Source organism: Python bivittatus, unplaced genomic scaffold, assembly GCF_059951505.1.
Source record: "Python bivittatus isolate LINGU-HERP-01145 unplaced genomic scaffold, Pbiv_v1 ctg000850_np1212, whole genome shotgun sequence".
Taxonomy (NCBI): Eukaryota; Metazoa; Chordata; class Lepidosauria; order Squamata; family Pythonidae; genus Python; species Python bivittatus.
Window position 1 is genome coordinate 14,914,595 of NW_028277112.1, and position 14,920 is coordinate 14,929,514.

Here is a 14,920-nt window from a genome sequence, read left to right on the forward strand (position 1 = left end):
GGTCCTTTTCAGAGACGGTTATTCGTTTCAGATCCTAACAGCTATGTATATGTGCCCGTAGGGTCGTCCCCAGTATTTGTGCCAAGACAACATAACCCCCGGGTCATAATGCGAAGAATTATAATATTTGCACGGAACTGTTTACATCTCGCTAGCAAATCTTTTGGCTTCTTCAGATGTGCAGGTTCTGTCGCAAGTATCTGGCAGGGTCAGTTGCTGGGGAAACGCGTCGCGCGAGAGGAAGCAGTCGAAACAAGGCTCGCCCCCTGAAGCTCCCTTGAGCATCATGAACAGCCGAAGTGACCGGCCCGTTCCTTTGCCTCGGACAGCTGCTAAGGTAACGACCGCAGGGAGATGGTGGTTTCCCCCCCGCCCCAACCAGGTGATGTGGCGGTAGATGATCGACTAGATTCAGATGGAACTTGCATCAGTCGCTGTGGCACCCTCCCTCCATCTGCCGTCCCCACTTCCATCAGCTCGTATGAACTGTGCTCGGAGAGAAAAATTGTTAGGTTTGGGCTTCAGGGAGAATTCAAGCCGAGCAGTGTTTTTCAGGACTTAAAACATTGAAATCTGGAAAAAGGCATTTGAGCCAATGGATAGGGCTGGTTCCCTTTCAGCCCTTCTTGCTAATCGTTGGAAAAGCGAAGAGAGAAGAGAGTTTCTGGGGATGTGCAGAGAACTGATTTTCACTACCTCTTGGCCATCTACGGGCCCTCTTTTCTCCTAGCCTAAGTGAGAATAGACTTTTCCTATTTGATTCCCTCCAGATATACTGCATGATGCTTCAGTTCCCATGAGTCCCATCTCCTGCAGTTTTCAGCTGTGCTTTTGGGGAATTCCAGGGCATCCGAAGGCCATCAGGTTAAGCAGTGTATATTAAGGTGATAAGGTTCTCTAGATCAATTGAAGTGCCTTTCAAGCATGGGCTTTCCCTAGAGGCAGGTGGGAGGATCAAATGACATAGACACTTATGTGACTATTTACACTGGGACCCAAGGACATAAGAATGGCATTTCTGTTACGACTCTGAGCATATCATCATAATCCATCATTGTGGTTTGGTGCAGGTCCTATTGCTTTCAGTAGGGATGTAAAACACTGCCACAGTGTCTTCGGTGACAGGCTTATAGTCCACCTTTATTGTACTCCAAGAGACGCTTTTGATTGGCATGGGTTACAGATATTGTAAAATAAATAAATAAATATTCTGTTTGGTGCAAGGGATTCAGATCCATATCTAACATATTAGCTGCCTTGCCTGTTGCTGAAGATCTTCAGATTTTTATGTGTGTGTGTGTGTGTATGAATAATATCAGGATATACACACACACACATATACATACACACACATACATACATTTGTTGTTGTTGTTTAGTCGTTAAGTTGTGTCCGACTCTTCGTGACCCCATGAACCATATTGTGCCAGGCCTTCCTGTCCTTCACTGCCTCCCTGAGTTTGCTCAGTTTCATGCTCATCATACATACATACATACATATATACACATACCCCGATAGATATGGTTGCCACCTTGAGTTGAATATACTCATTCATTCAACTCAAGGTGGAAAACATACCTAATTCTTTTGTCTCCTATTTTCCCCACAAAAACAACCCCGTGAGGTAGGTTGGGCTGAAAGAGTATGATTGGCCTAAAGTCATCCAGCCAGCTTTCATGCTTAAGGGAGGCCCAGAACTTGCAGTCTCCTGGTTTCTAAACCAGCACCTTAACTAATGTTCAGGTAAAATCTGTCTGCCTGAACCTTAGGTCCTTTGCATTTAATATTACAATAGAGAAAATAGTCTTGCCTGGTGCTGGTTGTAATCCATCTAGTATCTAAAATTCTGTCATATCTATCTGTAGTTTTGTCTTATCCAGGCTAAATGTACTCAATTTTTCAATATTTCTTCGTAGGAATTCTTTCTTACATCTTTAAAAAATTTATTGTTCTTCTCTGAATCTGTTTAAAATGTGCATTCAAAAGAACATCACTTTGATTATAGTAGGATTAAATTGGATAAGTAGGTGCCATTGAGTCAGTTCCTCATGTATGCATGCATACATGGTTCTGTTGGCCTCTCCACTGTAACAATTTAAGGACATTCCAATACTCCATCTATCTAATCCATTGCTATGCCTTCTATTTCTCTCAGTATTGCCAAGCATATTTATTTCTCTTGTCCATCATCCACTCATATCATATGCCAAAATATATCCATTTCTACTTGCTGATCATCACCTTAAGGGAGCAATTAGCCTTAAAAGTGCAGTATATGGCCCAGACTGACTGAATAATTTTTGTTGCATTTCTTGGTATTCTTAGTAACTAGTGTATCTCTAGTTCAGTATTTCAATGGTGTCTGGCTTCTTTCATTCACTATTTCTTAGTATACAGCTTTTACAACCATACATTACCATTGATAAGACCATTACTTTTATTCCTATCTTGCCATTGCCATTCTTATGTTTTGCAATCCTGTCTTTGGATGGACATTAAAAGAATTCTTACATGCTAAGATTCTTTGAAGTTTGCATTGCTTTCCTCCCTAGGAAATCATGCTTTTATTTCTCCAGCATAGTGTCCATCTTTATTTTTAAATATGAGATAAGAAAACCATCTATTATCTTCACTTCTTCACGTCAACTGTAAATTCACATAGCATGCTTTATCTTCTGTAGAAAGTCCAGATTGTTCTTTTTGTAGATGAGCAGTTATATAGATTTGTTTAATAAATAAATAAAATTGGAAAGTAAACAAACTAAATTTACAATCAATTAAATGAGTTATGTGTCCACACCCATACCAGAGCTCCACTAATATTCTGGTGCACAAGTTGCTGGGGTAAGTCTGTCCCCTGGCCTTTCTTCGCTCGTACACACTGCACCCTCCTTCCCCCTTCACTTGCACATGCCCTGCACACTCTTTCCCTGGCCTTCCTGCACTTGTACACACATGTACCCTGTGCCCTCTTTCCACAGCCTCCCTGTGATTGCATGTACCCCGCACCCTCATTCCCTGGCTACATATGATAACTGCAGCCAGATTATTATATGCACAAAGATGGAAAGATTTGGCATTATCCACAATGGAGGAATGGTTTGTGAAGATGATGGAACTTGCTGAGATGGCTAAATTGATTTCTTTGATCAGAGAAAAGACAATATTTATGTTTATTGCTGACTGGAATGGACTTTTTGTGTAAAACAGAAAAAAATGGGCATATGATTTATGGTTTTGATGATTAGACAGGACAGATTATAGAAAGAAGAGAGTCATGTTGTAACCACAGAGTAAGTGATAAATTTATAATTATCCTTATAACTGCTGTAAAGAAGATTGGAAACTACTTCTTGTATCATTTTTCTTTCTTTTCTATTTTTCTTTTACTTTTCCCCCCTTTCTTGCATCTGGCTTTCTCTTCTATTTCTTTTTCTTTTCTTTTTCTTTATAGTTTGTATTAGTTTTTATCTTCCTTTTTAAAACTGAAGCATTGTGAGAACAGCGAATGCGATTTGGAGAACAGTGGACATGACCTTCTCGCGAGGTTTCAGAAGGCCTCAGAAACTTTTTGAAGCTTCCCAAGAATGGTGTGTGCTGTTTGGAGAACAGTGTAAGCAGCCTTGGGAAGAAGGCCTGTTGTGGCCAGCAGCTGCCTTGCATAAGGCCAGGCTGAGCGTTCCTTGTCAGCAGCGGGAAGAAGATGGCAGAAGGAGTTCAAGCCAAACATGACTCTTGTTGACTTCATGGACCACATCCATATAGTTTTCTTGATAAGATTTATTTATTTATTTATTTATTTATTTATTTATTTATTTATTTATTGTATTTATATAGCTACCCGCCTCACATAAAAGTGACTCTGGGCACTGTACAACAATTAAAAAGAATAAATACATAAAAAACAATTACAAGTAAAAATAACTATAAAAGCACACAAAACAGGAGGGGATAATATTAATAAGGGACCTATCGCAACATCTCCCCAGTCCCCGGGCCCCCCAGGCCTGATCACATAGCTAGGTCTTGAAGGACTTGCAGAATGTTGAGAGGGATGGAGTTAATCTCACTCCTGGGGGGAGAAGATTCCACAAGGCGGGTGCCATGGCAGAGAAGGCCCACCTCCTGGGACCCGCCAAATATAATACCCTGGTGGACGAGACCTGTAGCATGCCTTCTCTGCCAGATCTGATGGGAATATGATTTGCCATTGACATCTTCTGGATTATTATTTTTTTTTTTTACTTTTCAGTAGCCTACAGTTCTGATATGTCCCAGTGGTCTTCCATCCCACTATTAAGCAGGTCTCATTCTGCATATCTTTTGGAGCTTGGCCAAGATTGGCTAGATGCAATCCAATATATATCCAATATAGCTGAGCTAAAATTAGGTGCAAGATACATGATGCAAATATTCATGATACTAACAAATGGTGCTTATATATGACTTTTTAAAAAATAGTTTTTTTTAAATAACTAAATACATAGCTCCATAATTGGATTTCTGTTGATTCACAAAATAGGATTTTATAAGTAAATACAGAGATGCTAGACTCCAGGGAGAAAGTGTAATTTTGTATGAATTGAACAAATTTAAATGCCAGTAATGATGCGTTTAGATTTATCTAAGCTGAGAAATTTTGCATAAATGCCGAAGATGATTTGGAACTATTAAAAAGCAGCGTTCAGTATTATTAAAAGTGGCACGTAAACGAATTTCAGTTTATTCAAATAAATGTATTTTGCTTAATATGTAATGACAATAAAATCACAGTTTTGGCAAACTATGATTGAAACTATTCCTGTGAATGTAGGTGGATTTTTTATTTAGGATATATTTATTTCTTCATTTCATTTCTGGAGAATAAACAATTCAATTAAAAGTGGGCAACTATCAATGAATATAGAAAAATACTAATTTTGCTAAACCAACGTGTACAGATACCTCCGTGATTCAATCACTATAGATAAATTAAGGCATTTTGTAAAGTCTAGAGTCCTGTTAAAACCAGCTATGTTGCATGTTATGTTTCATTCCATGTGACCTGCTCAACGCTACCCACTGACACAGCCTTCAGAAGGATACTACCTTGCTGGGCACCATACGAGCTAGTGGAGAACCAGTTAAAATATCACATCAGTTGTACTGTTTTGTACTCAAATATCTTAGGCAAGTTACAGCCCTTGTGTGAGTAAGCATGGCTTGTGGCATTTATTTTATTGATGGGTTCTTGATATTTTTCCAACCTTCTAAATCTGCCCCCAAAATCAGGATCCCATAAGGATGCAAAAAATTGTATCTAAAAGTAATGACTTTGTCACTGATTTGCTTTTCTTATATTTGGTAGAAGGAAGCTAATGCAGTACACTTATAATTATATTTGAAAGATAATGTTAATTCAGTTGACCTCTTTTCTATTGAAAGAGACTGGTTGAAAAAACAACACTCTTCAAGTACTTTGTTTACCTTCATTTTTTAAGAAAGAAAGCGGTCATTCTACAATCTTCTCAGCATCAATAAAGGTTTTGTGTGCCTCTAGAGGGCAGCACATTACTTTTCTATAAAAGATGATACAACAGGCAAAAGTGATCTGGGATTTTGTAAGAAGAAATATTTTTTAAAACTTACTGCATTTATGACTGCAAGATCAAATGCTATGCTTTAAAAAAAAATTGAATGAGGTATTATTACAGGGAAAAATGCTTTAAATTGACTAATTAAACACACACTGAAGCATATGTTGCTTTGTAAAACAATTTGTGTATATTTAGTTATCATCATACAATTGGTCTTGTGAGTTTCATGTGATTATTGGAGCACTCCTGACTGCCCTGCCTTTTTGATGGGCACTGGATAATGGATCCGAAGCTTGGACGTTTACATGTTGGTGCAGGCAACTACAATGGAGAAGCCTATCCACGGACTATCACACATATGAAACTTTTCGGGTTTAATATCTCTCTTTTTACAAGTTCTCTTACTACTGAGACTGTAAAAGATAAAAGATTTATACAATCTGAAGAGAAATAAGAGTAGAAAAAAAATAGCCCTGAGTTGCAGTAACACAAGAGAAAGCAAAGATTTGAATACTCTTCCGTTGAACATTTATTTTCTTGGTCACTGTCAAGTTATATATGGTTTACTCTTTTGGTGCTTGTATCTGTTATTTCAGCACGTTAAAGCAGTGCCGTTTTTGTTCTCAAATTACATGGATGCTTCAGACATTGCTTGGGCTATTCTCTGCAGAAGGCTAAAGCCTTCTTGTCAGATTCTTTTGCAACGAATATACCATGTCTGTGAGGCTTCTTGCAAAAATCAGTGTTCACTTTTATAAATGTTCAATAGATTAAAAAAATCTCAGCACAAAGCTAGCTATTCAGTTCTTGCAAAGTATACTAATAGAGATCCTTATAAAATTTGAACATAGTTGCAAACAAAAATGAAATTGTAGACTTGACACTTGCCAGATCAAAGAAAGTTCCTTTCCTTGCTAAAATATTGTTTAAACCTGAAACCTTTAAAAGCCCAATAGCTTTTAGACATTGGGTGAACTCAAGTTTGACTTGTTCTGTTTCTGAAAATGTGCTGACATTAGAATAATATATCTTTGCTTTCTTACCAAGGATCATTGCAACTGTTCCTGATACCCCAGTTTTTAAAATGAGAATTGAGCCATATAAAAGAGTGGCAAATTGATAGTGAAGATGTGGAATGTTTTGGGATTTTTACTTTTATCCATAGTTACTTGGAGCTTCATTTCTTGACTTAAGAAATAGAAAAGCCTTGAAAAATCATTGGTGGCACAGAAATCTTTTTATTTGTTTTCAACTTTTCATCTGGCATTTTTTGATTTAGGGCAACAAATTTGAAATGTTGTACATTTGGAATCCTTGATTTTTTTTTTTGAGAAATTCAGGTTGAAAACTTCTAATTTAGAGCAATACTTTAAGTAAATAACATTTTCTGCCCTGTAGATTAATACATATGTACAGCCTTCTTTGGTCAGCCCAATTCTGTTCCACCTCTGAAATTTTGCAGTGGGAAGCATACTGTTTTCATGTTCTTAGTCAGAATACATCATTCACAGTTTTTGCAAAGATGAGCATATGGCTGCTATTTATCTATTTTGCAAGCTGCAGGATGACTTAAAAACAAGGCTTTTGGAAAGAATTAGATAGGCATAATGTGCTTCACATGGGAAAGCAATTATACAATTATGCTGCAGAGGCTCATTCTGAATTCATTTGGTATGGTGGTTAATATAACCTTGCTCACTATAGTCAGTAATCCTGCCTCATCGTTACCTACAACACAGCCAAATGTATTATTTGAGCAGTAGAATTTAAATGCTTACTTAGAAGCCCCACTGATTTAGGTGGGTCTTCCTTTCTTTCAATATAAGAATTGAGTCCTATGAAAAGAACTGGCAGTTATTAGTGAAGGAGTGAAATTTAAGATTTTGTAATCTTATCCTTTTAAGTGCCTAGTAAAGGCAATTAAATCTCAATATTTCAAGGATCTGACTCAAAAAACTGTGTTTCTAGTTTATTTTATAAAGTTATGTGAAAAGGGCTAGATTGTTCTAAGATTTGAGAGGCATATCATGAAGTTTCCTGTATCACATATTATGATGTCTGGAAATTCCTTTCTTTAGCAATAAAATTAAAAATAATAATGTCTAACATTTGTGGATCAAAATATCTAAAAAAAGAGGCAAGTCATATTTGAAACTGGTATCCTAAGAATAAACACGTCTCATTTTAATTCATGTTATATGGGATAGAATACAACAAAAGCTGAAATGCACATAGAAACAGTTATTATAACAAAAAATATAGCTTGAGAAGCTCTATTCTTTGAACTTCATTGATATTTGCAATAATAGAAAGTAGTATTCAGCAGTGTAGGTTATATTAATGCCATTTGCAAAACTATATTGCGATGGCACAAAATGGAATGTATCTTAATGTGGCTGGAAATAAAGAAAAGTTTCCCCGTGACAGAATGTATCTCCATACTATGTTTACTTTACTCACTACTAAACACATTTTAACCATTGGTAAGATAAGTAAGGTGTAATTATGGAATTTCATAAAAATATTTACTATTTTTTATGGTGTGGTTTAAGCAAAAGATGGCTATTATATGTATTCAGAATAAGAGGCATATATACCTTAATTGATGCAATGTGATTTTTTTTTTAACAATCATTAAGCTTTGCATATTTCTTAAAGGTCTTAAGGGTAGGAAAAAATAAGAAACCACTTAGTTATAAGCAGTTCCTTTTAATTTGAAGCATGAGATTAATTTGAAGTCCAGAGAATCAAAAAATTATGAAACATGTTATTCAATGTTGCCTACTTTTTAAATTGCCTTTTTTTTCTTAATGTCTGTTTTTATAAATTCATTTTTTTCTTATACAATCCTGAGTGTGGTTTTGTGCTATAGGTTGGAAAGCCCAAACCGAAGGACCATGCAAGCAGCCATCTGTCTCTGTGTTCGGCTTATCACGATAATTGGCTGCTTAGAGAAGATGAGCAGAACAATGAACATGACATCCCCCTTAGGAATATGAATGACCACAAGGTTAAAAAAAAGTATTTCATTGTGTACACAATTTAAAGAGGGTTACATTCAGGCCTGCTATTTAAGCAAGTTACTGTACTATTTTTATATTGAACGTAGGGACTGACATCTTTATTTCTCATGCTTGGAACTTTCTGCTTCAAAAGACATTATTTTAGCATTGCAGAATTTGAGATAAGCATAAAAGAGTCAGGCTAATGCAAATGTTTCAAATAATCAGGATTAGGAATCTATTCAAAAATCTACCCAATTACATAAGCAATAGTTTTTTAAAAAAAAAAACCCGGAAAGTATATGTACTCTGTAAAGAATCTGAATTTATAAAACTTTAACATTAAAATAGGAGCTATTTTCTTACTTCCTTTTAACTTTTCATTACTTCCAAATATCAGTTTCACAGGGGTTACAATACAAATATAAAATTGCAATTGATCAATTATATATTTAACATAAAAATGAAAAATTATAGCCAACAAAAATGCTCAAAAATATGTATTTTAAGGCTTTTTTGAAGGAAAAACAACCATAAGAAAAAGTCAGTCCTCAATTCAGCAGAAGATTTGACAGAGATCTGGATTCAGAAACAGCACCAAACAGCATACTTATTCCTGTCATGTGTAACCCCACAAAGAACAGGATGATCTGTTTCCTGTACTTATGGTCTCCTAAATGAATTCATTTTGTCTTGTCTTCAGCTTCAATTTATTATACCATATCCAGCCCATGATCAAACAAGTATTTGAGTAGCTATGACTTGATGATTTTACAGAAAAAATAGATTTGCATGTCATCAGTATATCCTGATGATCTCCCTCTGTGATTTCCTGTAGATACTGAAAAGTATTTAATACAGAATTGGAGACAGAATAATAGTTGCTGTTTCATGCAGCAGTGTTATCTAAGCAAACACTATTTGAATCTAATTGAAAAGCTGGAATTGAACCACAGCAAAATTGTCTAGAAATCCAGAATATCATTGTTTATGTTAGCAAAGATGTTGAAAGGTCTAGAAAAAACACAGACTTAAGCTTTTCTGGGTGATCCCCAACAGAGATTGTTTGTGACTAACCAGTCTTAATCCTGTAGCTGATAATCTGTGTCATTTGGAACACAGTGAGCACCTTTTGAATCATTTTACACAGCTACAGTATGTGAAGGTAAATCTCTACCTGCCCATGTCTGAAGAATCCAATACTGGCTTAAGAAAAGGTCTAATAGTTGCTTCTTTTAAAGAAGAAGGCATCCTATCATCTCTGAGAGAATAATTTATGATATTAACTAAGATTTCACTTACAACTATCTTGCTAGAAATTGCAAATCATGTTGAACAAGCATCAAGAAGACAAATGATTTCCAATAGTCTATTCATAATTTTAAATATCTCTTTTTGGTGAAATATGCTTGCTTATGATTGTATTTCAAGATGATGTTATGATTCATTGTGTCTAGATTTGAAACATTAGAGTCTTAGATTAGGAAAATTAAAAGTTTTAAAAATAGAGTTCTGTTTTCATCAATTATCATTTATCTATACTATCTTTGTTTTTTTAGAAATTGCAGGAAGAAAATATGAAAATAAAGAATGAATTAGAAGACTTAAGGTACTGCTACATATCAGTTATATATAAATCAAAACTGTGACTTGGCATATTGAAAACTGAAGATGTTAAAATTATGGTAGAAGATTCTGAGATATCAACAGAATGAAATGTCATGTTGCATAGTTTGAACTTGTCATTGGCTACTCAAGATACTTAAAAAGACTCAGCTAGATAAAAGAATCTTTACTGCATACTAGAATCAAACTGGGGGACGCGGTGGCGCAGCGGCTTAATGACGCTGAAAGTTGCTGGCCAGAAATGGTCGACGCTTCAGCGGTTCGAGTCCAGCCTTCGCGTTAAACAGGGTGAGCTCCTGTTTCCTCCCCAGTTCCTGTCAACCCAACAGTTTGAAAACTTACGTGAGTAGATAAATGGGGACTCTCACTCCGGTGGGAGGAAAAATGCTGGCGGCGCCTTGCAAAAAAGGAGTTGGGAGCAGTTGCCGGTAAGCGCGAAAAACCGCGCACGCCCGAAAAGGGCGCGAAGCAATGGAAACCCCGCCTCCTGCGCTCGCCAGCTGGGCTCTGCCCTAGGAAGAGGTTCTGGCAAACCACTTCCGAAAAACAGTTGCCTTGAAAACTGCAAGGACTCGTCCAAGCAGTCACTGCAGGGTCAGCAATGACTGAGCGCAGACAAAAAAAAAAAAAAAGAATCAAACTATTTAAAGAGGGCAATTGCTCTGTCAACATGGGGATGCAGTCCATTCTTAATAACCACTGCAATTCAGTCTGGTGCTGTTTTTTCCTGTCTTTCCCACATCTGAATAAATGTCATGTCTAGCAATTCTCAGAATTGATACTAAAAAAATCAGTTGATTGTTGATGTAATTGGCATTCCTGTCTGGAGAAATTCTAACACCCAGTGTTAGAAATTCAGTTCTCCAGTTCTAGAACAAGCCCATAAAATCTTGAACCTTCAACTTATGTTCCATATGGTAGCTCCCTAGAAAGATAGGGAGGTTTTTTTCTGCTAGGAAATGGTATGATACTAACAGCTTCTTCAAGAAAGTCTAGGAGACAATAGCTTATTTTTAGTACAATAAAATATAGACAGTTTTCCGAAAAAAATAGGATTTTTGAGTGATCAGCTCAAAGGAGACCCAATAATAAACATGTGTTCCACTTTTTACATCACTTTTAACAAATCCATTAAAATAGATCCATAAATTGTAGTTACAGTATTAAAGATCAATAGAGCTTTATGTGACCTTTGAAATTATTTTGAGAAAGATATTTTATATTTTAGAAGCCAATATGAACAGCTCATAGAAGAAGGAAAGAACAAATGCTTTGATGAAAGACGGGTCAGTTTTTTAAAAGCTCAAGCACTACAGCTGGAAAGGCAGGTAATATCGTATACCTTTGTGAAACACCTGCATTTAATTTTATATAAAAGATTTGAAAGCTGCCAATATATGAGGATCTAAAAAGCACTTTTCTAAAATTGTGTTTTGGATTATCTAAATAGAGCTAGGCAAAATGTTTTAATCTCAGGATACTCTGACCTTGGAATGGGTGTTTGGAGAATTTTAAGCTCAGAACAAAACATACATTCTGTATTCTGACCTAGGAGAAAAAACTTAATTTTGTGTTCTAGGTCTTCTAAGTGCTGCAGCTGGGCTGTTTTATATCTCTTCCCCCCCCCCCCAATTTTTTCCAGCCTAACCATACAACAGCAGGGATATGTTGGGTCCTTGCTGCTATTAGCTTACACTGAATGGGGTGAGGTGGGAGTAAAGCATTGAGGGGAGCAAAGCAGTTAAACACATGATAAAACAGAAGACTGCTTTTAGCTATATTGAAAACTATAAAAAACTGTTACTTTTTTAAAAGTTCCTATGGAGAAATTAGAGTTCACATGGGTAGATGAATGGATTGTATATATTGAGCTGTGCTTTATTTTGCAGGCAGGTATTGCAGAGGTATGTACTGTATGTATGTACTACTGTGTTAAACACACAAAAGCATTGTTAAAGTTATTGAGATTGTATAAATGCAAAAGCTACTAGTGCAGTGTTGTCTTTGTTGATTTGAGCTTTGGTGTATGTGCACACTGTGTGCACCTGTGGCTGTGCCAAGTTTCACCATAATTTTAAAAATGCCCACCATGTCAGCAATGGCCATGCTAGCTGGGGAATTGGGGCAAGTAAAGTCTGGACATTTGGAAAGATCCAGAGCCCAAGATTCTTGTGATTGCATGGCTGATGCAGCACTGTGCCCATTTAAACCTCGTGTTTTTCTTCTATTTTGAGGTGTCATGACAGAATGTTCTTTTCAGTTTCTTACAGAAAAAAAAAAATTGCTCAGAGAGAAGAAAGCAGAGATGCTTTTAAGAGTGATTCTCTGTATGTTTTTTTTCCTTTCAGGTGGTACTGCTTACAGAAGGATTAAATTCCCAAGCTGTTCTTATGTTAGAGTTAAGCACATCTTTAGAAGCTCTTACTGACAAGGTTAGGTAAGCAATGGAAAGACACTTTACCTCCACTATTTGAAATGAAATAGATATGACGGTGCTCACCTTGATAAAGGTTACATAGCCTAATGTGTAGGGAACTTTAAAAGAAGGGGACAGTCCTCTTTTAAAGAAGTAGACATGCATATTTATCTTGGTAAATAGAAAACAACACAGTAGGTAACATCTTATTACAGAGGTCCATATATTTTATGTTGTGTCTTAAAACAGAAAGGACTAATGGAATCTATTAATCATTTATTCAGTATTTTGCTGATATGTGTTTTTCCTCCTCCCAGCTGTTAGCTTACCAAATCAGGGCTTAGCAATAAATCATAGATTCACTAACATTACACAGCCAAGCTTGACCCCTGGCTTGACTTGGCTAAAAACTTTCAGACATGGCTCAGCTAGATTAGAATTTTTATTGCAAACAGGAATGAAGCCATGCACAACAGTTGATTGCCCACTTCTAATGTCAAGATGTAAAAAGACTTTCCTAAACAATTTTTCAGGTTTTAGTAGTTATTAAATTAAGCATGGATTTGCAGGAAACAAGGTAGGATACCAAGATCATGCAAATAGTTCTGTGCAGGCTGGCTTTAGGCACTGGTTCCATGAACAAGATTTGTGTTTTGTGTGGGGAATGAGAGCTTAACTTCTGTTTCTCTTCTCTTCTTCCCAACATGCCCAATGCCTCCTAAGTTTTTCCTTCTAGAACCCTTATCATCTAGGTTGTTCCCCTCTAACATGCTACATGTCCTTTCTAAAATATAATGCTCAGTAATGGATACAAAGTGTGATTTGATGAATACAGGAGAGAGGATTGATTTCTCTTGATCTTGACACTATATTGCTGCTGATGGAGCCTAAGATTGCATTTGCATTTTTTGCAATTGATAGTACATGTTCACCTTGTGAACCCTTTTGTTCATTATTATCCTTTTAGTAGGCTGTTGTTGTTGTTGTTATTCTTATCCTTTTATCTAAGAAGAAACAGAATCTAGCCTTAGAATGTTCCCATCAGACGTGTACCTGACATTTACCTTATTCTGAAGAACTTTAAAATTCATTGGTTGGATTCATGTTGCATAAGCTATTGGTTAGCTTTGGCCTTAATAAACAATAGCTATGGCTCAGGCAGCATGTGAACACAACCATTAATTTTGACTCAGAAAAACATTTATGGGGCTTTACATATTTGGTTTATAGAAGCATAAAATTGTAGAGTTAGAAAAACCCTTCTTGCCTCTGTTCTGTTTTATATATCTATATCTATATATCTAACAGTATGTGTGTGTGTGTAGGTGTGTGTGTGTGTGTATATATATATATATAATCAGTTTATCTGATTGACTGTGGGTGCAGACATATATCCACACTCCAGAAAGGAATGGGAGTGTTCAACATGGCATTACCTGGCAGTCAAAAGAAATGGATAGGCTTATATGAAAGAAGATACTTCATAAGATGCTCTTTGCTCTTGTTACATAAGAAAGTGTTTCAAAAAAGTAAATGGAAAAGAGAAAGGAAAAGAGAAGAATTCAGTTACAGGCTGTGGTGTGGCACAGTGAATTGCGTTATAAAATAAATAATATTCACAGACCTGCTTCCTGCTGAGTAACTTTATTTTCAAACTCACTTTGGTTTGACATGAGTTTTGGGAAAAATGGTAATCTTTCTGGGATGCAGTGATTTAGCTCTGGGTTGACTAGTATAGATCACTGTCTATGAAAGCATGTTTGTGAATTGAAATTTCATAAGTTCTCATTTCCTGAAAAGATGTCTTTAACATTGGACCCCTCCAAGATAATTTGTATTGGGTTATAGAATGAAAATTAGTAACCCCATTGTATTTGTGTGGAAGTTCTCTCCACTTCCATAGTTAAACTCTTCAGACACTGAAGTCTATTATTGCTAGTGTCAGCCCTTTGAAGGAGGCCAGGTCAAGAAACAGACAGTGCAGAATTCCAAGAATGCTACTTCATTGTTGTAGGATATAGTAACAGAATATTGAAAGCCTGTCCAAGTTTCTCTCTGTTCCATTTTACTGCTAAAAAAATCAAGGTGGGGTTAATTTGAGGCCCTTTCTCACACTTCCTTCAATTACTGGACTGTGTAATCTCTTGTCCAATTCCCTCCTTAATGGCTGCTTCATATCTTTCCCAAAGTCACCGTTAAATTCCTTTACAGCTGGTTAGTATATTTTGCACTACATGATCGGAAAACATGCCTATTATTTTAAAAGGAACATACTCATTTCTATTTATTAATGTGAATC

At 36.3% G+C, this 14,920-nt stretch overlaps 1 protein-coding gene across 1 annotated transcript in view; it reads left to right on the plus strand.

The window, feature by feature from the left end:
- Nucleotides 1-33: 33 nt before the first annotated feature.
- Nucleotides 34-14,920, plus strand: part of LOC112540858 (uncharacterized) — a 47,906-nt gene continuing 33,019 nt past the window's right edge. The window contains exons 1-5 of the mRNA XM_025167843.2: nucleotides 34-337; nucleotides 8,450-8,587; nucleotides 10,139-10,188; nucleotides 11,434-11,533; nucleotides 12,554-12,642. Of these exons, the coding sequence (XP_025023611.1) occupies nucleotides 287-337; nucleotides 8,450-8,587; nucleotides 10,139-10,188; nucleotides 11,434-11,533; nucleotides 12,554-12,642 (428 nt within the window). The 5' untranslated portion in view covers nucleotides 34-286. The remainder of the gene's footprint in view (nucleotides 338-8,449; nucleotides 8,588-10,138; nucleotides 10,189-11,433; nucleotides 11,534-12,553; nucleotides 12,643-14,920) is intronic.